General features: G+C 42.7%; 4 protein-coding genes and 1 long non-coding RNA gene across 10 annotated transcripts in view; 3 read left to right on the top strand and 2 right to left on the bottom strand.

Moving 5' to 3' along the window:
* LOC135160276 (ecdysone-induced protein 74EF) overlaps window positions 1-4,321 on the top strand; it is an 88,688-nt gene extending 84,367 nt beyond the window's left edge. For all 5 annotated transcript variants that reach the window (XM_064116652.1, XM_064116651.1, XM_064116653.1 and 2 more), the window contains one exon: window positions 1,772-4,321. In XM_064116652.1, coding sequence (XP_063972722.1) covers window positions 1,772-2,319 — 548 coding nt within the window. In that variant the 3' untranslated portion in view covers window positions 2,320-4,321. The remainder of the gene's footprint in view (window positions 1-1,771) is intronic.
* Window positions 4,322-4,501: 180 nt separating this feature from the next.
* Window positions 4,502-7,408, top strand: LOC135160279 (uncharacterized). The gene is made up of 4 exons (XM_064116660.1): window positions 4,502-5,398; window positions 5,608-5,832; window positions 5,975-6,343; window positions 6,586-7,408. The coding sequence occupies exons 1-4, from the start codon at window positions 4,724-4,726 to the stop codon at window positions 6,925-6,927; spliced, it is 1,611 nt and encodes a 536-aa protein (XP_063972730.1). The 5' UTR covers window positions 4,502-4,723; the 3' UTR covers window positions 6,928-7,408.
* LOC135160327 (uncharacterized) lies at window positions 5,920-8,856 on the bottom strand. The gene is made up of 2 exons (XR_010298530.1): window positions 8,677-8,856; window positions 5,920-8,616 (listed from the first exon to the last, which is right to left on the bottom strand). It is a non-coding gene; the product is annotated as an uncharacterized LOC135160327 (long non-coding RNA).
* Alpha-spec (alpha Spectrin) lies at window positions 7,835-17,325 on the top strand. Of its 2 annotated transcripts, XM_064116595.1 has the most exons (6): window positions 7,835-7,995; window positions 8,131-8,417; window positions 9,210-13,058; window positions 13,129-13,170; window positions 13,647-15,773; window positions 15,919-17,325. In XM_064116595.1, the coding sequence occupies exons 2-6, from the start codon at window positions 8,268-8,270 to the stop codon at window positions 17,047-17,049; spliced, it is 7,299 nt and encodes a 2,432-aa protein (XP_063972665.1). In that variant the 5' UTR covers window positions 7,835-7,995; window positions 8,131-8,267; the 3' UTR covers window positions 17,050-17,325. The 2 variants fall into 2 exon arrangements, with proteins under 2 accessions (XP_063972665.1, XP_063972666.1); XM_064116596.1 differs by lacking the exon at window positions 13,129-13,170.
* On the bottom strand, window positions 17,325-20,528 carry LOC135160271 (choline transporter-like 2). The gene is made up of 6 exons (XM_064116644.1): window positions 20,378-20,528; window positions 20,187-20,309; window positions 19,501-19,975; window positions 19,016-19,303; window positions 18,475-18,942; window positions 17,325-18,374 (listed from the first exon to the last, which is right to left on the bottom strand). Exons 1-6 carry the CDS (start codon window positions 20,391-20,393, stop codon window positions 17,777-17,779), a joined length of 1,968 nt encoding a protein of 655 aa, XP_063972714.1. The 5' UTR covers window positions 20,394-20,528; the 3' UTR covers window positions 17,325-17,776.
* Window positions 20,529-20,557: the final 29 nt, after the last annotated feature.

Raw genomic sequence — 20,557 nt, forward strand, 5'->3', positions numbered from 1 at the left:
GAGAGTTAGCGCTCTCTCGTTATTATGCACTAGAAGCTGCGAGTAGGGGGTGGAGAGGAGGAGGGGGATGGCGTCACCCGTTGCAACCTTGGCTCGGGTCAGTCCTCTATCATACTGCCAAGCGGCACTCATCCCCACTACTGGTGCAACTGCCGCCTTGTATTGCTGCTTATACATACTGATTCGTTTCTTTCTCGTTGGGTAAATTTTTTCGATGTTTTTTTTTCTCATTTTTTTATGGGGTAGGTTGCGGAGAATTGACATGATGTGCTGTCATATCCGTCTGGTAATGAGGTTTTCGGAGGGTTATGAAATGATTCAGAACGGCAATTGAGATTATGAGGATCGGAAATGAATTGTGGCTGTGGTTATGAAGAGGATTATCTAGATGATTTTTCAGCTAATGATGCAGCATCACCTTGAGATGATGTTGTTGTGAAGCTGTATTTTTAAATTTTATGTGATTATCATATTTGTTGATGATCAGCGAGATGGGATTAACTCTTTGAATGCAGATTTGTTCAGTCATTATTTCAGATGAAATTTTAATTGATAATTATCGGACAGTGTCATATCAACAGATGCTAATGCGCACGTAAGATTACTGGGTGTACTGAGATAGTACTTGAATTGCAGAGATTATCGCCAGATAATCCAGATAATATATTATCTCAGGATAATATTGTCTGAATTTTATGTTGAAGACAACGACCACTAAAATGTTGCAAATCGTCGGGTATAGGTTGAGAATTTTGTTCATTTGACCGAGGTTATCGTCTGGATTTCATAATCATTGATAAGAGCATTAAAAAATCGAGATAACAGTTATTTTCGTCAGATAACGAAGCGGAAATTCGTGACAACCAGATGGAGTTATGGGTACTGAGATGGTAAATTTCTCCGGCTTCGATTTCCGGGAAAGTGAAAGACGAGTGAGTGACAGGGTCTCGTGCTATTGACGGAAATGATTTGAAATTATCTATTATCGAATTGCAGATTCTCGTCCATCATATCTAATCGTAATCTTCGATTTCATCTTACGCTTCAATTGATCTCTGTGATGTGGGTGTTTTGACACGAATTGTTGCCTCGTCAAGTGACATTTCTTATCGACGATTGTTAAATGCCTCTTGACAGAGATATATATCATCATTAAAATTGCCCTAGATTCCAAGCGATATCGACGTAACAGTGATTACAATGATGATACATGTCCTAGTCTTTGTCTCCGAGGGGTTTACAGGCATTGACCCGCCATCTGTTGGAGCCCGCCGTCAGTCAAATGATAGGGAACCGATGGCGGGGCGATATCTACTGCAAGTAGAAACAGACGATCCGCGTGTCAGTGCAAGTAGAAACAGACAATCCGCGCGCCACTGCCAGTAGAAACAGATAATTCCTGCTCTACTGCAAGTAGAAACAGACAGTTCCTTCGTTACAGGCAATCCCACGGGCATTGTCAGAGATTTTTGTGACTGGGGCCATTCGGTCACAAAAAAATAATGAAAATATGTCTAAAGTCTCAAAAATAATTTGCATAAAAGAATTACGGAAATGATGGATTGAAGTCACAGAGCTAATTTTGGATTGACAAATTTGAATAATGATTTGATGCCACAGAATATGTTCCCATCACAAAGGACCATAAAGTCTTGTGAATTTTGGAAACCTTAGGGACACAGGGATGGGGGGGAATACATAAATCCATCACAATTTCCAAAGAAATGATTTCTGAAATTTTTTTTAAATAAAAAAATGTTTATGATTTCAGTATCAGAGAGCTACAACAGCTACGTGAATTCGATGTACGGTGGCGGTCAATTTGCAGCGCCCTGTACTCCCTCGCCGCCGCGTGGTCCTGGTGGTGTGCCCACAAGTGTAATCCAAGCGGCAACAAGCTCAGTATCCGATGATCTCTACCTCCTGGAGCTCGGTTTTCCCCCGCGGGCAAAAAAAAGTAAACTGAAGAAGGCACGCCAGGCTGATGGTGCTGCTGTAAAGCGAAAATCACGCGAAGGCTCAACAACTTATCTCTGGGAATTTCTCCTAAAACTTCTTCAGGATCGTGAATACTGTCCCCGTTACATAAAATGGACAAATCGTGAAAGGGGTGTTTTTAAACTTGTCGACAGTAAAGCAGTATCACGACTGTGGGGTCTTCACAAAAATAAACCAGACATGAATTACGAGACAATGGGACGTGCATTGAGATACTACTATCAACGTGGTATACTAGCAAAAGTCGATGGACAGAGACTTGTCTATCAATTTGTCGATGTACCCAAGGACATTATCGAGATTGATTGCACTGGTGCGTGAGATAAGGCCTATCCCCTGTGGATAATTGCTAATTGTCGTAATGACAGTCTCAAAATTCCACTGTGGCACGTACCCCAAACTTAAACCCTCTGACTCTCATATGAAAAAGAAAAAAACGACAAAAAAACATTATCTCTTCATAATTTTCTAATCCTCTGTTATTTCATAATTTATATAAAATTGTTATCTCGTAATTTGAGGAGATGATGAGCAAAATTGTACATTCGATAAATTATTTATTGTATATTGGATTTAATAATTGTTGATGGATCGAGATGAGAAAGGGTTGATGTAAAGTATATGAAACGAATTGTGGGCTGTGACAAGGTTTAGTGAGAGGGAAAAGGAGGGAGGGGGGAGGGTAAAAAGTCACGGGGGGGGGGTGTATTTTGATAGTACACATCGGTGACATTAATCTCGATAATGGATGATTGGTGCTGGCTGACATGAGGTCCAAAAAGTGTTTTACTTAGCAAAAAGAAAAAAATGAAAAATGTGGAAAAAAAATGATATAATGTTAATGGTTCATAGAATTATCGAGACCACATGTCTCTGTATATATTATATAAAGATGATAAACATTTAGTATCTATTGAATATTATATTATTATATAAATATAAATATATATTGTATGTTATATAGTAAATGGCGAGTGTTGATGTGTTTCTGTGAGATATTAAATATAAAAAAAAAATATTTCACGTCGGTCGATCACAGTTTCTCAACGTCAACAATTAGATAGTTTTTATCGAATCTAATAAAAAAAAGTACAACAATTTTTACCAATTAATATTCTTGTAATGAGAGTGAATCAATGCTCAGTTTATCGATACGCACATTATAAACAAAATAATGACCATTGAAGCTTCCATTTATCGAGACGTTTTTTAACCAACCAGTCACTGTGATCAGCCTGGTGTGTATATAGTCTATCAGTAAGTTTTAAATTCAGTAAATTATGAGTTTATTCATTACCCCTTGGGGTATGAACGTGAGCTTTCAGACGTGTCCCTTAGATTTAATAATTTTTTTTTTGTACATAGATAAGTGATTTAAGGTACATTTACGAGGAAATTTTTGGAAAAAAAAATTCGTTTCTCTTTCGTATGATTAATTGAATTGTTGAATGGTTTTTTCTTTAGGATAAGGCAAAACTGCTCTCTGAAGAATATGTGAGGACACTTCATTCAGGAATTCAGAATTTAAGTGATAAAACTAGATGATTTTTTTTAATGAATATGGGATTTTTTTAACGTGAAAAATAACGTCTCATTTTATTCTGAGGATTTAGTTCATCAGTCACAATCGTGACATCCTATTGTGCTGCCAATTACTCCTGTGACGACCCACAAATGCATTTAATGATTAATATTTTGAAGAAAAAAAAAATCAGTGAGAATAATCAGGTTTATACATCCAATCAGCTGGGACGCCAGGACATACTGATGATACAAAACGAATTGCCTTTTACGTAATGACAAAGAGTTGCCTTTTAACTAAATGAAGATATAGGGGGACGAGTGGGTGAGAGGGAGAGGGGGGTGAAAAATGTTTTAATGAATTTTTAAAAAGGAACTAGAAAGGTTTGTCAGTACTTAAATATCCCAGTTGCTCCGACAATTTGTTTTTGTTTTTTTATTCCAATTGAGGGGGGATGGGGGAGGGGGATTGTGGCTGGATTTTTGGGATTGACTACCTAGGAGGGGATCAAGTACAATGATGAAGTACCTATTACCAATTAGGTAAGAGAAGAAGATGGGGAAGGGGAGTGACAACTGCAGAACCTATTTTTAGGAGGGATACAGTAAATTTATGATATGCATAACATTGATTACGAGATATTTTAACGAATAAGACTTTATGATAGGGATCATTGTAATGACTATTGTAATATGTGGAGAAAAAGGAAAATTATGATGGATTGACGTAAGGAACTCTAATGTAACGTTCTGTGATTCGTTGTTTGTAGGTGAAATTTAATAAAAATCATGATGTATCATAGGCCCTTTGGCGTTTTTATTGAATTTTGGGTTTAGGATTTTGATTTAAATTCACAATTCATGCCCCATTCCCAGAGGCTCACCTCGAGTACAGACAAACAATAAATACCACACCCAATCCAACCAACAACAACAAACGCCTCAACGGAGGGGGAAAATACCTCGTCGCTTTGAAACCTTTTATTCTGGACAAGTCAGTGTACTTGTACAATGCAATACTGCCTCACATCTCAATTTCAACTCGAATACAAAAAATAATAAAATCGACCAAATTGAAAAGTTGAACGAAGAGAAATTTCGCTGTAAAAAAAATTTCGGTCTTTCAAGAATTGCGAACTGATTTAACAAGAAGCCAAAATTGAAACCCTAAAAGGCCTGAGACTGTTTGGCATCTGTAGAAGACATGTCTCAAGACATGCAAGACAAGGCCCCCTCCCCAGTGCACCTTGGTTGGACTACGAAGCCTCTAACTAAAGACAAAAATAAAGAAAACATCAAGGATTCAAAAGACAGAAGAGCCGAAAAACGTTTGGCCTTTGGTCCCAGCATGGATGTGGACGAGAAGGTCAGAAAGATGTACGAACCCATGGGCTGCATTCCAAAGCGCTTCGGGGATGTCAATAGCTCCAATGCAGCTCCCAATCACCAAAAAATTATTCAGAAAATGGGTCATGGTGACTCCGGGATCTTCAGCAAGTCCAAGTTCTCGATTTTTGATGAGGACACCGATGAGAAGGCCCTGAAAGGGATCGAGGAGGAGAAAAAGCTCAGCCAGAAGTTCATGGCGTCGTCGATGGTGCTGGGTGAACAGGTGCCCGTAGGGAAGACCAAGGAGACTTTCATCAGAGCCAAGGACTTCTTCGCGAAACAAGAGTCTTTTGGCAAGGAAGACAGCTCACTCGTGGATAAGAGGAAGAGGGGCTTCAGACGATTACCCAGACTTCACTCAGTCGAGGAAGCCATGGGGACGTCACCGGGACGAACGGTACAATCTCAGAGGGTTAAACAAATAATTCGGGAGTATTTTGAGCCGACCAGACTCACACCCCATGATGTACCACCACCTTCACCGGAAAAGGTTAGCTATTATGAGGTTTAGAACATAGGGCAATAAATTAGATGATTTATGGTGTTAGGATGGATTATCGGGAGTCGTGTCTCCAGGAGTTTTTGGGCTGTATTTTTGGAGTTAATTATCTCTCAGAACATTATGTCTAGAGAATTTGATTTTTTCCATAGTCAAATTCTGTTCAATTTTACATTGGTCTCGTTTCTTGATCGTTCTAGATCAAAATTGTCCACAAAACAATTCAAGATCACGATGAAGAGGCAAGAAAACGTAGAAAACTTGAGGCTGGAAGGCAAGATAAAATGCAGATGCCTTACCTGGAGGATCTCATGTACTTTGAGGAAGAAAAGGACAGATTTCGGATATTCATTCCAAATTATCGAGTGTTGAATGCCAGTCCTGATCAGAGACAAACTGTCGTCCATTTTCTGCTCCGTGTGTGTGTAAGTATCTCCTCCACGGAACGTGAGAAAAAAATAAAAATAAACAAAAATGATGGAGTACAATGTCTGCAGAAGAAGACAACTCAATACATTCAATTCTTTTAATTTTCTTTCCAATTAGTAACACACAAAACTATTTTAGAGTCACAATGCCCTTCCCTCAAACATGATCTACCCGGTGGTCAGAATTTTTGACGACATGCTGCAGGCCTGCAGAATTCCCCTCCAAAATCTGCAACTTATCGTAATTTGCGCTCTCTGGATTATCATGAAGAAGGACTACATCGTCTATCGTATTCCCGGGGCTCAGAAGATGGCCAATTTTGCGGATGGGCTCTACACTGATACTGATGTTCGATATGGGGAAATTCAGATAATGCAGACCTTGAAATTCCAGATAAACTATCCAGACCCTTTTTCGATGCTAGTTTACTTCATGCTAGCACCAGATCACTCTGACTTCATAGACGCGGAGCAGAGGGAAACAATCTACTACTTCGGGGGTTACATGGTAATCTTTTACATTTCATTTTTAACATTTACTACACTGACACAAAAAATTTGCTCTACTGAACATATTTGTATTTTATTTACAACGAATTGTTTGATATGAATAAATAATTTGGTGTCTCAACTATCTCAAAAAAAAATAGCCAGGTCAAATGTCTGCTCAAGAATTTTTTTTGCTTTGCAATTAAGCAAAGGATTGATGAATATTGTGAAAAAATTCGAAAAAACTCTTCGTCACTACAGCTGGACTTGGCTCTCCTCGACGAAGAGCTCATGAAGACCTCTCCCATCCTCCTATCAGCTACCGTCGCTGAACTGGCGGCGACTCTCGTGATGGAGCCCGAGAACACCCTTCACTGTACCCTCTTCAAACGCTGGCGTTCGGGATACGCCTCCTCGAAGCTCCAGGACGAGGACATCAACCACTGCCGTATTTTGATCATCAGAAACATCACTGAATCCTGCTACCGCTCCTCCAAGAGTCACGTCGTCCACAAAAAGTACAGCAAGACGAGGTATGGATGTGTTTCCAAAAAGCTCATTGGTAAAATCCAGAAGTTAGTTCCACCATTGAGTATTATGTAATAACTACAGAATTATTAGGACAGATTTATGTCAAGTATAATTTTAAAAAATCAGGGAAAAGAGGAATTGAACCAATTTTATAACGTGGTACTTATTTTTATCAATGTAACCGTAATTATTGTTCTTATTGTTAAATCTGTGTTGATCAAAATCATATTTATTGTTTATTGTTTTATATTTATTATACATGAGATTTTAGGCAACAAAAAATCCTTTGAATTGGAAAATCAAGAGCAAAGAACAACTCAATTGCTGTGTTGTCGATAAGAATTGAAAATAAGGGGATGTTAGGGATAATTGTAATCGACAAAATGTTGTTTTTTAATATAAATGTTCTCAAGTATGGATTTATTATCTGATGTGATGTCATAATGAAAGCTGTGAATCTACCCAATGTTATTAGCTATTTAAGAGATTAATCGAATGAATTGAGAGCATTGAAACTGAAAAATAAATGCTACAGTTCTTATACTAGTAAAAATATGATTCGCAATTGTCCAAAAACCAAGAGACTCAGACAATCAGATATTGTTTACTTGAAGTTAAAGAACGATTGCTCCCATTCGCCATCAATAGCCTTGTCACTACCTCATCGCCATTGAACCGAAATTCTAGAAACATTTTTATGCTCATTATCAACATCATAAACTCTCAATCTACATTATGTCATCCACATCAATGCCAACGTCTTCTATATGACGTGATGTTTTCTAAAAATAACCGATGATGCATCCACATAATAAAACTCTAAAGCCCAAGGAACCGTTGAAAACCATAAAAAATGAATTTTGTCGGAGCAACTCAAAGTTCTCCTTCGAATGTGTTGGTCGTTAAACAATCACCGAAAGGTTTTTCAAGGGGTAGCCCCATTCTTATCGAATTTAATCAACATTCCCATCCTATGAATTCATACCAACAATGTTTATTTGTGATTGGATCCCCCCACTGTTTCTTTACAAATCCCGGTGGAGGCGCTCATATCGGTTTCTCTCGCCTTCTGTCGGCTCCCGTTAGGCTCAGTTATTCGTGCGCAGGCAATTGCAGGCAACAGCGAGTGATCAATTACCGGTACGACTGCCAAAATAATCTTACAAATGTCTACATTCCTACCGCAAAAGTCCCAATTGACGTGAATAATCTAGTGCACATTGAACTTTGGATGTTCAGAACTCGTTTGGTAACGATCAGAAATTTTTATTGCAGTGTTTGTGAAAGGACGCAGTCTTTGGAGAGTTTATCGATTCCCAGTTGCCCAGCCACGCCCGACGGCCATTTTGGGGGCTTGATTGTTGAGGATAATTCACTCGGGGACGTCCCCAACGTCCGCTAATCGTCGAAAAATGGATCAAATAACGCCGAAGGAGGTGAAGATCCTCGAGAATCCTGAGGACATTCAGGAGAGGAGGGAACAAGTGCTTGGGAGGTACTCTAATTTCAAGGCTGAGGCCAGGAGCAAAAGAGATAAACTCGAGGACTCACGAAGATTTCAGGTAATGTCAAGTGTAATTTCCGTTCTCAATAATTGACGGAACATCAGAAGCAGTGTTGGAAAGGCTTAAGTCGCTGTAAATCGTTGCTGAATTTTTCACAAAATATCTGTGAATTTATGTAAAATTACCGTTTTTCCGTAGCCCTCAATCCTTCTTGCATATAATGTAAAGCAGTCTTGGCGTAAACGCTGTTATCCTCCTTCAATTATTAGATATTCATCGATAACCAGCTGACAATTAAAAGCAACTAAGATCTTACCATTTCGTGGTTACAATCCGCAAATTGTCAAGAGAATTTTTTTGGGAGTTCGAACGTACTAGAAATAAATTGGCAGATAGTATCTTGTTGACACTCAGTTGGTGACGTGATCCTTCATGGGCGCGGCGCGTCACCACTCTCCGACTAAACGATAAAAAATATTCAACCGAAAATTTCGAAGAACTTGTCTGCCCCATATGATAAGAAAGATGTGACATATGACCTCCAGCAAAGTTCATCACAGCCTAGTGTTAAAATATATTATTAGGGCAACGGAGCTTGAAATGAGTGTTCTTAGATACTTTTCTAGACCATTCCGACTCCTCTCTGAGAATATAAATTAAAATGTAATTAGAAAAATGAAAGTTCATTGAACATTTACTCTTGAATACTCTAGCTTTCTCACACTGTCCAAAGGAGTACCAAAGAATATCTCAAACTCCTGAGATCTTGACGCAGTCTATTCCTCTCTCCCCTCTCCCCCTTCGTTCGTGAAATATTTTCAACTCCAATTTCTCCTCCGCTTCTTTCAGTACTTTAAGCGCGATGCCGACGAGCTCGAGGGTTGGATATACGAGAAACTACAAGCAGCTTCCGATGAAAACTACAAAGACCCAACGAATCTCCAAGCAAAAATTCAGAAGCACCAGGCTTTCGAGGCGGAAGTGGCAGCCCATTCCAACGCCATTGTCCTCCTGGACAACACAGGCTCTGAGATGATTGCCCAACATCACTTCTCCAGCGATCTCATCAGAAAACGCCTGGAAGAGCTGCACCGTCTTTGGGAGCTCCTCCTCTCTCGTCTAGCAGACAAAGGACTAAAACTTCAACAAGCTCTAGTCCTGGTTCAGTTCATTCGCCACTGCGACGAAGTGATGTTCTGGATTCACGACAAGGAAGCATTCGTCACTACAGACGAATTTGGCCATGACCTGGAGCACGTTGAGGTACTCCAACGAAAGTTCGACGAATTTCAGAAGGACATGGCGAGTCAGGAGTACAGAGTAACTGAAGTGAACGAGCTGGCGGACAAGCTTCTGCTTGATGGCCACCCAGAGCGCGACACAATCTTGGGCCGAAAGGAGGAACTGAATGAATCCTGGCAGAGGCTCAAGCAATTGGCAATCCTACGACAGGAAAAGCTCTTCGGAGCTCACGAAATCCAGAGATTCAACCGAGATGCCGATGAAACAATGACTTGGATAGCCGAGAAGGATGTGGTGTTGTCATCTGACGATTTTGGTAGAGATCTGGCCAGTGTCCAAACCCTCCAACGAAAGCACGAGGGAATTGAACGAGACTTGGCAGCTCTGGAGGATAAAGTTGCTACCCTTGGGGCTGAGGCAGATCGTCTGGCTGCTATCCATCAGGCAGACCATTCCCAGCAGATTCAAGCGAAGAGAGCAGAGATCCTGGCCTCTTGGGAGAGCCTCACTGCCAAAGCAAAAGAACGTAGATTTAAACTGGATGAGTCGTACTATCTTCACAGATTCCTAGCTGACTTCAGAGACCTTGTCTCGTGGATGAATGACATGAAAGCTATTATCTCTGCTGATGAACTTGCTAAGGATGTAGCGGGAGCTGAAGCTCTTCTGGAAAGGCACCAGGAGCACAAGGGGGAGATCGATGCTAGGGCTGACAGCTTTGACGCTGCAACTCTCGCTGGAAACAAACTCCTCGAGCGAAAGCATTATGCAGCTGAGGAGGTGGCCAGGAAACTTGATTCTCTCGCTGAGGACAAATCGAGTCTTTTGGCTCTCTGGGAGCAGAGGAGAATTCTCTACGAACAGTGCATGGATCTTCAGCTATTCTATAGGGATACTGAACAGGCTGACGCCTGGATGGCCAAGCAGGAAGCCTTCCTGGCTAATGAGGACTTGGGAGACTCCTTGGACAGTGTTGAAGCTCTGATCAAAAAGCACGAAGATTTCGACAAGTCCTTGGCTGCTCAAGAGGAGAAGATTAAGGCCCTCGATGAATTCGCTGGTAAGCTGATCGAGGGGGAGCATTACGCTGCTGATGATGTTGCACAACGAAGGCAATCCCTCCTTCAGAGACGATCAGTTCTGTTGGTGAACTCGGCTGAGAGAAGACGAAAGCTCGAAGACGCCTACAAGCTTCAACAGTTCGAGAGGGATTGTGACGAGACCAAGGGCTGGGTGAACGAGAAACTGAAGTTTGCGACTGATGACAGCTACCTAGATCCCACAAATTTGAATGGCAAAGTTCAGAAGCATCAGAACTTTGAACAGGAGTTGAACGCCAATAAGACCAGAATGGAGGAGATGGTGTCCATTGGACAGGAACTGATTGACAGCAATCACTATGCGAGTGAGAGGATAAAATCCAGGATTGATGAGATTGTGTCTCTTTGGGAGAGTCTTGCTAGAGCCACAGAGAAGAAGGGAACGAAATTGCAAGAGGCATCGCAGCAGCAGCAGTTCAATAGAACTGTCGAGGACATCGAGCTCTGGTTATCTGAGGTCGAAGGACAACTCATGAGTGAGGATTATGGAAAAGACCTGACGAGTGTCCAAAATCTCCAAAAGAAACATGCACTCCTGGAGGCTGATGTTGGGTCTCATGCTGACAGAATTGACAGCATTGCCCAGGCGGCTGAGCAATTTGTCAGTTCGGGCCACTTTGATGCTGAGAACATCAGGTCTAAGCAGGAGCAGTTGGGTGGTCGTTATGCTGCTCTACAACGTCCCATGAGCATCAGAAAGCAGAGGCTTTTGGATTCTCTTCAGGTCCAGCAGCTCTTCAGAGATATCGAGGACGAGGAGGCTTGGATTAGGGAGAAGGAGCCCGTAGCTGCCTCCACCAACAGAGGCAGGGATCTCATTGGTGTACAGAATCTCCAGAAAAAACACCAAGCAGTTCTCGCTGAGATCAATAACCACGAGCCCAGGGTGGCAGCTGTCTGTGAGGCAGGATCAAAGATGCTATCAGATGGACACTTTGCTGCTGATGAGATTGGCCAGCGTTTGAGTGCTCTAGACGAACACTGGTTACAGCTCAAAGAGAAGGCCCGTCAAAGAAAGATTGATCTCGACGACTCTCTCCAAGCGCATCAGTACTTTGCTGATGCCAATGAGGCTGAGTCCTGGATGAAGGAGAAACGTCCGATCGTCATGAACAATGATTATGGAAAGGATGAGGACAGCTCAGAGGCTTTGTTGAAGAAGCACGAGGCACTTGTCAGTGATCTTGAGGCCTTCGCCAGCACCATTGGTGCTCTGAGAGAGCAGGCTGCTGCTTGCAGACAGCAAGAAACACCAACTGTCGACATTGCTGGGAAGGAATGTGTTGTGGCTCTTTACGATTATGCTGAGAAATCCCCTAGGGAGGTATCCATGAAGAAAGGAGACACCTTGACACTGTTGAACTCCAACAACAAAGATTGGTGGAAAGTCGAGGTGAACGATCGTCAGGGCTTTGTTCCTGCGGCTTACGTGAAGCGAGTTGAACCGGAGGTTGGTTTGTCTGCCTCGCAACAAAATCTTGCACGTGAACAGAGTTCAATAGCAGCCAGGCAAGCGCAGATCCAGGGACAGTACGACGATCTTCTTCAGTTGGCTCACGAGCGTCAGAACAAGCTCAATGAAACAGCCAAAGCTTATGTTCTCGTCAGAGAAGCTGCAGAATTAGCCACCTGGATCAAAGACAAGGAGAATCATGCGCAGGTACAGGATGTCGGTGAGGATTTGGAACAGGTGGAGGTCATGCAGAAGAAATTCGATGACTTCCAGGCGGATCTCAAGGCCAATGAAGTCAGGCTTGCAGAGATGAATGAGATCGCTGTGCAGTTGATGAGTCTTGGACAGACTGAAGCTGCCCTCAAGATCCAGACGCAAATACAGGACTTAAATGAGAAATGGACGAGTCTGCAGACATTGACTGCTGAGAGAGCTAATCAGTTAGGCTCAGCTCATGAGGTTCAACGCTTCCACAGGGATGTCGACGAGACGAAAGACTGGATTCGTGAAAAGGATGCGGCACTCAATAATGATGATCTTGGAAAGGATCTCAGGAGTGTTCAGGCGCTTCAGAGGAAGCACGAGGGATTGGAGAGAGATTTGGCAGCTCTTGGGGACAAAATCAAGCAGCTTGATGAGACGGCTAATAGGCTGATGCAATCACATCCTGACACTGCTGAGCAGACGTACGCCAAGCAAAAAGAGATCAACGAAGAGTGGACACAGCTGACTGCTAAGGCCAACTCCAGGAAAGAGAAACTCCTGGATTCTTATGATCTTCAGAGATTCCTCAGTGACTACAGGGATCTGATGGCTTGGATCAATTCTATGATGGGACTGGTCGCTTCGGAGGAACTGGCGTCTGATGTCACTGGAGCTGAAGCTCTTCTTGAACGTCATCAAGTGAGTTCTTGTGGATTTTTTGGGGGTCGGGAGGTTTATTTGCAGACACTGTATAGTGGTATACTTGTAGAATTACAGATCGGAAATTGACGCGAGATATGGAATCCTCGAGGTACCAAAGCGTTTGTGCATGGGATTTGCTTTCTCTTTAATTATTGGGGTAGATGCAATGAGTTTTTTTATGAAGAGGGTCAAAACAGTTTTGAGTTTTCATTGGACTGGCTAACACATCTACATCGGGATATTTCACCCGTTTTTCGCAATTCTATGAGGTTATTTATGAAACACCATAACTGTTTTTCATGAATAGCTGTCTGAGGCCAAAGCAATAATCCAGTTTGTTGATTAACATAAAGCATTGAACAGGATAAGTCGATGCATTTTTACATTTTTATTTCGCTGAATATTTCTGGCTCCAAAGGAGACAGCAAAATTTCCGTTCAGTGCTTGTTTATCGAAATTTTTATTCTCCATTGAATTCGGAGATACGCTCCAAAGACAGATCAATAATCCACTTCGACTTGAAATCGACCTACCCTTGTCTCCAACTTCACCAGCCAGTTATTCATCTTCCCTTTAAATTTCCAGGAGCACAGAACAGAGGTTGATGCTCGTGCAGGCACATTCCAAGCCTTCGAACTATTTGGTCAGCAGCTACTGCAGTCCTCTCACTATGCAAGTGTAGAAATCCAGGAGAAACTCGAGTCGATGGCCGAAGCCAGACAAGAGTTAGAAAAAGCTTGGATTCAGCGACGAATGCAATTGGACCAGAATCTCGAGCTTCAGCTCTTCTGTCGTGACTGCGAGCAAGCTGAGAACTGGATGAGTGCACGCGAGGCCTTCCTGAGTAGTGCAGACGCAGTTGACAGCAGTGATAACGTTGAAGCCTTGATTAAAAAGCATGAGGACTTCGACAAAGCCATCAATGCTCATGAGGAGAAAATCGCAGCTCTCCAGACGCTTGCTGATCAGCTGATCGCTGCTGAGCATTATGCAGCTAAACCAATTGACGATAGACGTTGCCAGGTGCTCGACCGTTGGAGACATTTGAAGGATGCCTTGATTCAGAAGCGATCAAAGCTCGGGGAATCCCAGACTCTTCAGCAATTCTCTCGTGACGCTGATGAGATGGAGAATTGGATAGCTGAAAAACTTCAACTGGCGACTGAGGAAAACTACAAAGATCCAGCCAACATTCAATCCAAGCATCAGAAGCATCAGGCATTTGAGGCAGAATTGGCAGCCAATGCTGATAGAATCCAATCAGTCCTGGCAATGGGTGGAAATCTCATTGAGAAACATCAGTGCGCTGGATCTGAGGATGCTGTCCAAAAAAGATTGGCATCAATCGCTGACCAGTGGGAGTATCTCACCCAGAAGACGACTGAGAAGTCTTTGAAATTGAAGGAAGCCAACAAACAGAGAACCTACATTGCAGCTGTCAAGGATTTGGACTTTTGGCTGGGAGAAGTGGAGAGTCTTCTGACATCTGAAGACGCTGGCAAGGACTTGGCTTCTGTTCAGAATCTTATGAAGAAGCATCAGCTGGTGGAGGCTGATATCCAGGCTCATGAGGAGCGTATCAAGGATATGAATGCACAGGCTGATTCATTGATTGAGAGTGGACAATTCGATGCTGCTGGTATTCAGGAGAAACGCCAGAGTATCAATGAAAGATATGAGAGAATCAGAAATCTTGCAGCTCATCGTCAGGCCCGTCTTAACGAGGCAAACACCCTTCATCAGTTCTTCAGGGATATCGCTGATGAGGAGTCCTGGATCAAGGAGAAAAAACTTCTTGTAGGTTCTGACGATTATGGAAGAGATCTTACAGGTGTTCAAAATTTGAAGAAGAAGCATAAGAGACTGGAGGCCGAGCTGGGAAGTCATGAGCCTGCCATTCAGGCAGTTCAAGAGGCTGGTGAGAAGCTCATGGATGTTTCTAATCTGGGAGTTCCTGAGATTGAGCAAAGATTGAAGCTTTTGAATCAGGCCTGGGCGGAGTTGAAGCAGTTGGCAGCTACTCGGGGTCAGAAACTCGACGAATCACTGACCTATCAGCAATTTTTGGCTAAAGTTGAGGAGGAAGAGGCCTGGATCACTGAGAAGCAACAGCTCCTCTCTGTGGAGGACTATGGTGACACCATGGCTGCTGTTCAGGGTCTTCTCAAGAAGCATGAAGCCTTTGAAACCGATTTTGCTGCTCACGGAGAACGGTGCAAGGACATCTGCGAGGCGGGTGAGTCTCTCATCAAGGCTGGTAATCATCGGGCCGATGCCATTGGTCAGAGGTGCAATCAACTTCGGAATAAGTTGGAACAGCTTGGGGCTTTGGCCACCAGAAGGAAGACTCGGCTCAATGATAATTCCGCTTATCTTCAGTTCATGTGGAAGGCCGATGTTGTTGAGTCCTGGATCGCTGATAAGGAGACTCATGTCAGGTCTGAGGAGTTTGGAAGGGATCTCTCAACTGTGCAAACATTATTAACCAAGCAAGAGACCTTTGATGCTGGACTACATGCCTTTGAACATGAGGGCATCCAGAATATCACGACATTGAAGGAGAGACTAGTGGATGCAGGTCATGAACAAACTGCTAACATCCAGAAGAGACATGCTGATGTTATCACTCGTTGGCAGAAACTTCTCGCGGACTCTGATGCTAGAAAACAAAGACTTCTTCGCATGCAGGATCAGTTTAGGCAGATTGAAGAGGTATTTTTGAAATATTAACTTATGAGACGTTTTATTTAACTTTACAGAAGGAATAATGGGATTACGTGCCCCATTATTTCTTCCTTAGCATGTCGTATTATTTTTGTTAAACAAAATGTAATTTTTTTTTTGTTCTATCCGTTAGCTATACCTTACATTCGCGAAGAAAGCATCAGCCTTCAACTCGTGGTTCGAGAACGCCGAGGAAGATCTGACCGATCCTGTTCGTTGCAACAGTATCGAGGAGATTCGAGCCCTGAGGGAAGCCCACGCCTCCTTCCAAGCCAGTCTGTCCTCTGCTGAGGCAGATTTCCAAGCCCTGGCTGCCCTTGATCGCCAGATCAAGAGCTTCAATGTCGGGCCGAACCCCTACACCTGGTTCACGATGGAGGCATTGGAGGACACCTGGAGGAATCTTCAGAAGATTATCAAAGAGAGGGATGTCGAGTTGGCAAAGGAGGCTCAGAGACAGGAGGAGAACGACAAATTGAGGAAGGAATTCGCTAAGCATGCGAATGCCTTCCACCAGTGGCTGGCGGAGACCAGGACTTCTATGATGGAGGGATCTGGCTCTCTCGAGCAGCAGCTGGAGGCGACCAAGAGAAAGACTCATGAGGTTCGCGCCCGCAGACAGGACCTCAAGAAGATCGAAGACTTAGGGGCTATCCTCGAGGAGCATCTGATCCTCGACAATCGTTATACTGAACACAGCACTGTGGGTCTTGCTCAGCAGTGGGATCAATTGGATCAACTGGGTATGAGGATGCAGCATAATTTGGAGCAGCAAATTCAGGCGAGAAACCAGTCTGGAGTGTCTGAGGATGCCCTCAAGGAATTCTCCATGATGTTCAAACACTTTGATAAGGACAAGAGTGGAAGACTCAATCACCAAGAGTTCAAATCTTGCCTGAGGGCTCTGGGATATGACCTGCCTATCTTCGAGGAGGGCCAGCCTGATCCTGAATTTGAAAATATACTGGATATTGTGGATCCCAATAGGGATGGCTATGTCTCCTTACAGGAGTACATGGCATTCATGATCAGTAAGGAGACTGAGAATGTCCAGAGCTCGGAGGAGATTGAAAATGCCTTCAGGGCCATCACTGCTGCTGATAGGCCTTACGTCACTAGAGAGGAACTCTACGCTAACCTTACGAAAGAGATGGCCGATTACTGCGTTGCACGAATGAAACCCTTCGTCGATCCCAAAAACGAACGACCAATTACAGGAGCCCTGGACTACATCGACTTCACTCGTACACTTTTCCAGAATTAATCGCACTACTTCTTCGAGAAATATGTAATAATTATATACTCATGCTTAAATTATTATTCATTCATGCGTATACTGTACGACTATTATATTCAGACCACTGCAAGCTTCCTCTAATATTTTACAACAAAAAAAAAATTTCATAAGTTCTTATATTACAACTTTATTGTTGATTTTGCTTGCGGTGTTATTTGAAAATGCATGGTTTCCATTGGAATACTTGTCATTGCAATAGATCTTCACTGTAGAGATGATATAAATAACCGTTACTCAACAAAATATTTTAACAATCTATTTTTATTTACATTTTTTTTCCAAACAAAGTTAACAAATGTATATTCGTTGAAATATAGCCCCAGGTAGTGAACACGAGAGATTATAGGGGAGATTGCTGACGCTCATGGATCGGCTGTCACCGAAAAATTTCGTAGCAGTTGTCCATGAGCTACGATGGTGAACGTACCTAACTGAGCTGGGGGGCTTTTTGCTCTAGGAGGTCCAAGAGTTCAGAAAAATGCAAAAAAAAAACGAAAAGAGGAATTTCAATCGCAAATTGTCTCATAAATAAAAAATTATTTGTTGTGAACGACCTGGCGCTTAATTGTGCAATTATTGTTTAATTGTGAAAATTCAAAGTGAGGTTGCCACTGTCTGAAAACTCTTGACACACATCTGTGTTGCGTTGTTTCTAGATTTTCCTTTAACATAACTTTCTCGAAAAATAATGAATTCATTGTAAATTCAATAGTTTCGCTAGTTTTCGGCTCATGTAATAAGGTTTCCCGGCCGATCCATCGTGCCTCTCACAGTCCTCCAGGAAGCACAAGAAGATAGTGTCCACCGCAGTAGCATGAACACTGAAGAATACGGAAGCAACTAGATAGGATCCCAGTCCAACGAGAATGGTGGGAACCCACCAGAACTCATCATCGCCCTCTTTCTCTTTGTAGTACCACGAGGATATAGCTATCATCGTACAGGTGACGAGGAGCTTCCCCGCGAAGAGCAGCCAGTCAACGATTTTGTTCAGCACCACGACCCGAAGGATATTCCGCATGAGAAGGCTCAGAGCGTCTCCAGCGGAGGCACAGAGACCCTTTCCATACACAGCACACACTATATAAGCATTTCTATTCATGAATTTGAGGAATCTTTCGAGGAGGGCCATGAGGCACTGTGTGCAGCGGTAGATGACGGCTCCGCAGTTACCCAGGAGCTGACCGCCTCCTTGCGCCATGGACTGTTGATGAATGTACTCTAGGATAATGCGAAAGAAGCGGCAGATAGTTATCAACAAAGAGCCAAAAGCTACTGTCCCCAAATGATATCTGAAAATTGAAGAATGAAATGTTAGTAAGTTCAGTCATTAGCTCGGAATTGCCACGTTTTCCTTGAAAGACTGAAAAAATTCCACCTCATTCGTCTTACTTAATCGTCCTCCAGAGGCTGACCGTAACCGTGAAGAATGGAACATCGCTCTTGTTCATGGTCCAGTACCACGTGGCGAACGTTGCTGCAAGTGCCATTTCACCTAGAGCGGAGATGAAGAAGTAAAGCCAGAGGCCGCCGAAAATATGGATGAGATACATCCACTTCATGTACGGGGGGCTGTCAACCCCTCGAAAATGACAGACTCTTGACACACAGATCTCCCCATTCTCTTTGCACGCAGAGTTGAAGATTGCAGGATCGCACGAGCTGTTGATGTTGTAGTTGAGGTGCGAAGGACAGATGCACCCGTCGGTGACGACGTTTGGCGATTGCTCAACGGTGAATTTCTGGTCACCAATGGATATTAAGAGGAATCCAATGTAGAAGAAGTACACGAGGATGGCGATGTGAGTCAGCCAGGGGAGAATGGGAAAGAAGAGACTGGAGAGGACAGCCATTACAGCTCTGAAATTCAAGAGAATTCATTGATTATTCGCATCTAATTTCACCATCTACTGGAGTATCATTGTAAACCCACTTGCTGGCCTCTTTGATCAGCTGACAAGCCAGGTAAATCCTCTGCCACAGGCATAACGTCAGCAATACAATAATTCCAGCGGTGGAGCCCAAAATAATTGTTACTGTTAACCAGGCTGATGAGTCAGTCTCGGAGTAAGACTGATAACTGAGATATCCCAGATAAGCGAACAATCCACACACTCCGAATATAGCGATCAGCACACAAGGTAAGGCTAGCCATTTCAGCAGAAACATGTAGATAATACACATGAGGGCTCCAACGCAAACAATTCTAAGAGCTGACTGACTGCAAAAGAAGATTAAAATTGTTTAAAGCTGTTCCCGATAAAATTGGAATTAAATTTCGTGATTTAAAATAACGAAATCCAGTTCGTCAGACGCAAATATCAACCACCTCAACATATGGTCATAATATGACACCAAGAAGACCCCCAAAAAAATTACGAGTAAACTAGTTGTTAGAGAATAATTTAATAAAATTACTAGGATGAAACGACTTTATCGAAGACTCCCTGAGCATAGGCCAGGTATTGGATGATCTCCTCTGCCTGTTTCAGCTTTTTTGAAATAGCTTCAGTAATGAAATCAGCTGCAAAATCCGTTGGCACACATCTGTTCACGATAGATTTGCTCTTGAAGTACATCGGTGCACATGCGGCGACGTTTATCAGTGCCTCAAAGTGAACGACATCTGCCTTTGCGACATTCACTCCCGGCTTGCAGATGATCTTGTTCCTGATGGTTTCTGGAGGATCGGTCCTTTTGAACACCCAGTTCTCGGTGGGACATTTTTCCAGACAAACTTGTGGCGTGTCACACGCTTTCTTTGTGATGTCACATTTCGTTAAATCGAAAAAGAGAAGATGAGATTTATTTGACACCGCTGAATCCACTCCACATTTTCGACCTTCACTGTCTGTTGGGGCCAAGAGTGTCTCGATATCTCCAGAAGATAAAGCTAAGTGCATTTTAATGATTAATAGCGTGAATATCTGATTGATAAGGAAAAATCATTACTGGATTTAACTTATAGATGAGAATATTCTTTACGTGACTGATCAACTACTACCGATGGAATTGTTGAAAAAAGACAATTCGCTACCGACAAATATTGTCTACTATTATTTCTTGAAATTGTTTATTATTTCAATCAAGTTTCTGTTACAAACCAAAGGCCCCAATGGCAATCCAGCAGACAATGAATGCAACAAAAATCAAAAGACACGGAATATCCGTGCACGAGCGATTTTTTAGGGGGCCCTTAAACTCCGGATCATGCTGAATCGGTTTATCTGTAATTCCATCACTCGATCAAACTCAAAGATATTAAACCGATTTTGGGCGTCAAAAAAACACTCACCGTCATACTCCACCATTTTTTATTTTGATCAAATCAAGAACTAACGAATTGCCCAATATATTTTATGTGGACTTCTCCGTTGGCGTTCATCGCGCAAATGACAGCAGACTCTTCTTTGTTATCTGCGTCCACAATAAACCAATACCAGACCCACGATGTTATCTTATCAATAAAAAATAA

The sequence above is a fragment of the Diachasmimorpha longicaudata genome, chromosome 3, assembly GCF_034640455.1.
Source record: "Diachasmimorpha longicaudata isolate KC_UGA_2023 chromosome 3, iyDiaLong2, whole genome shotgun sequence".
Classification (NCBI taxonomy): domain Eukaryota; kingdom Metazoa; phylum Arthropoda; class Insecta; order Hymenoptera; family Braconidae; genus Diachasmimorpha; species Diachasmimorpha longicaudata.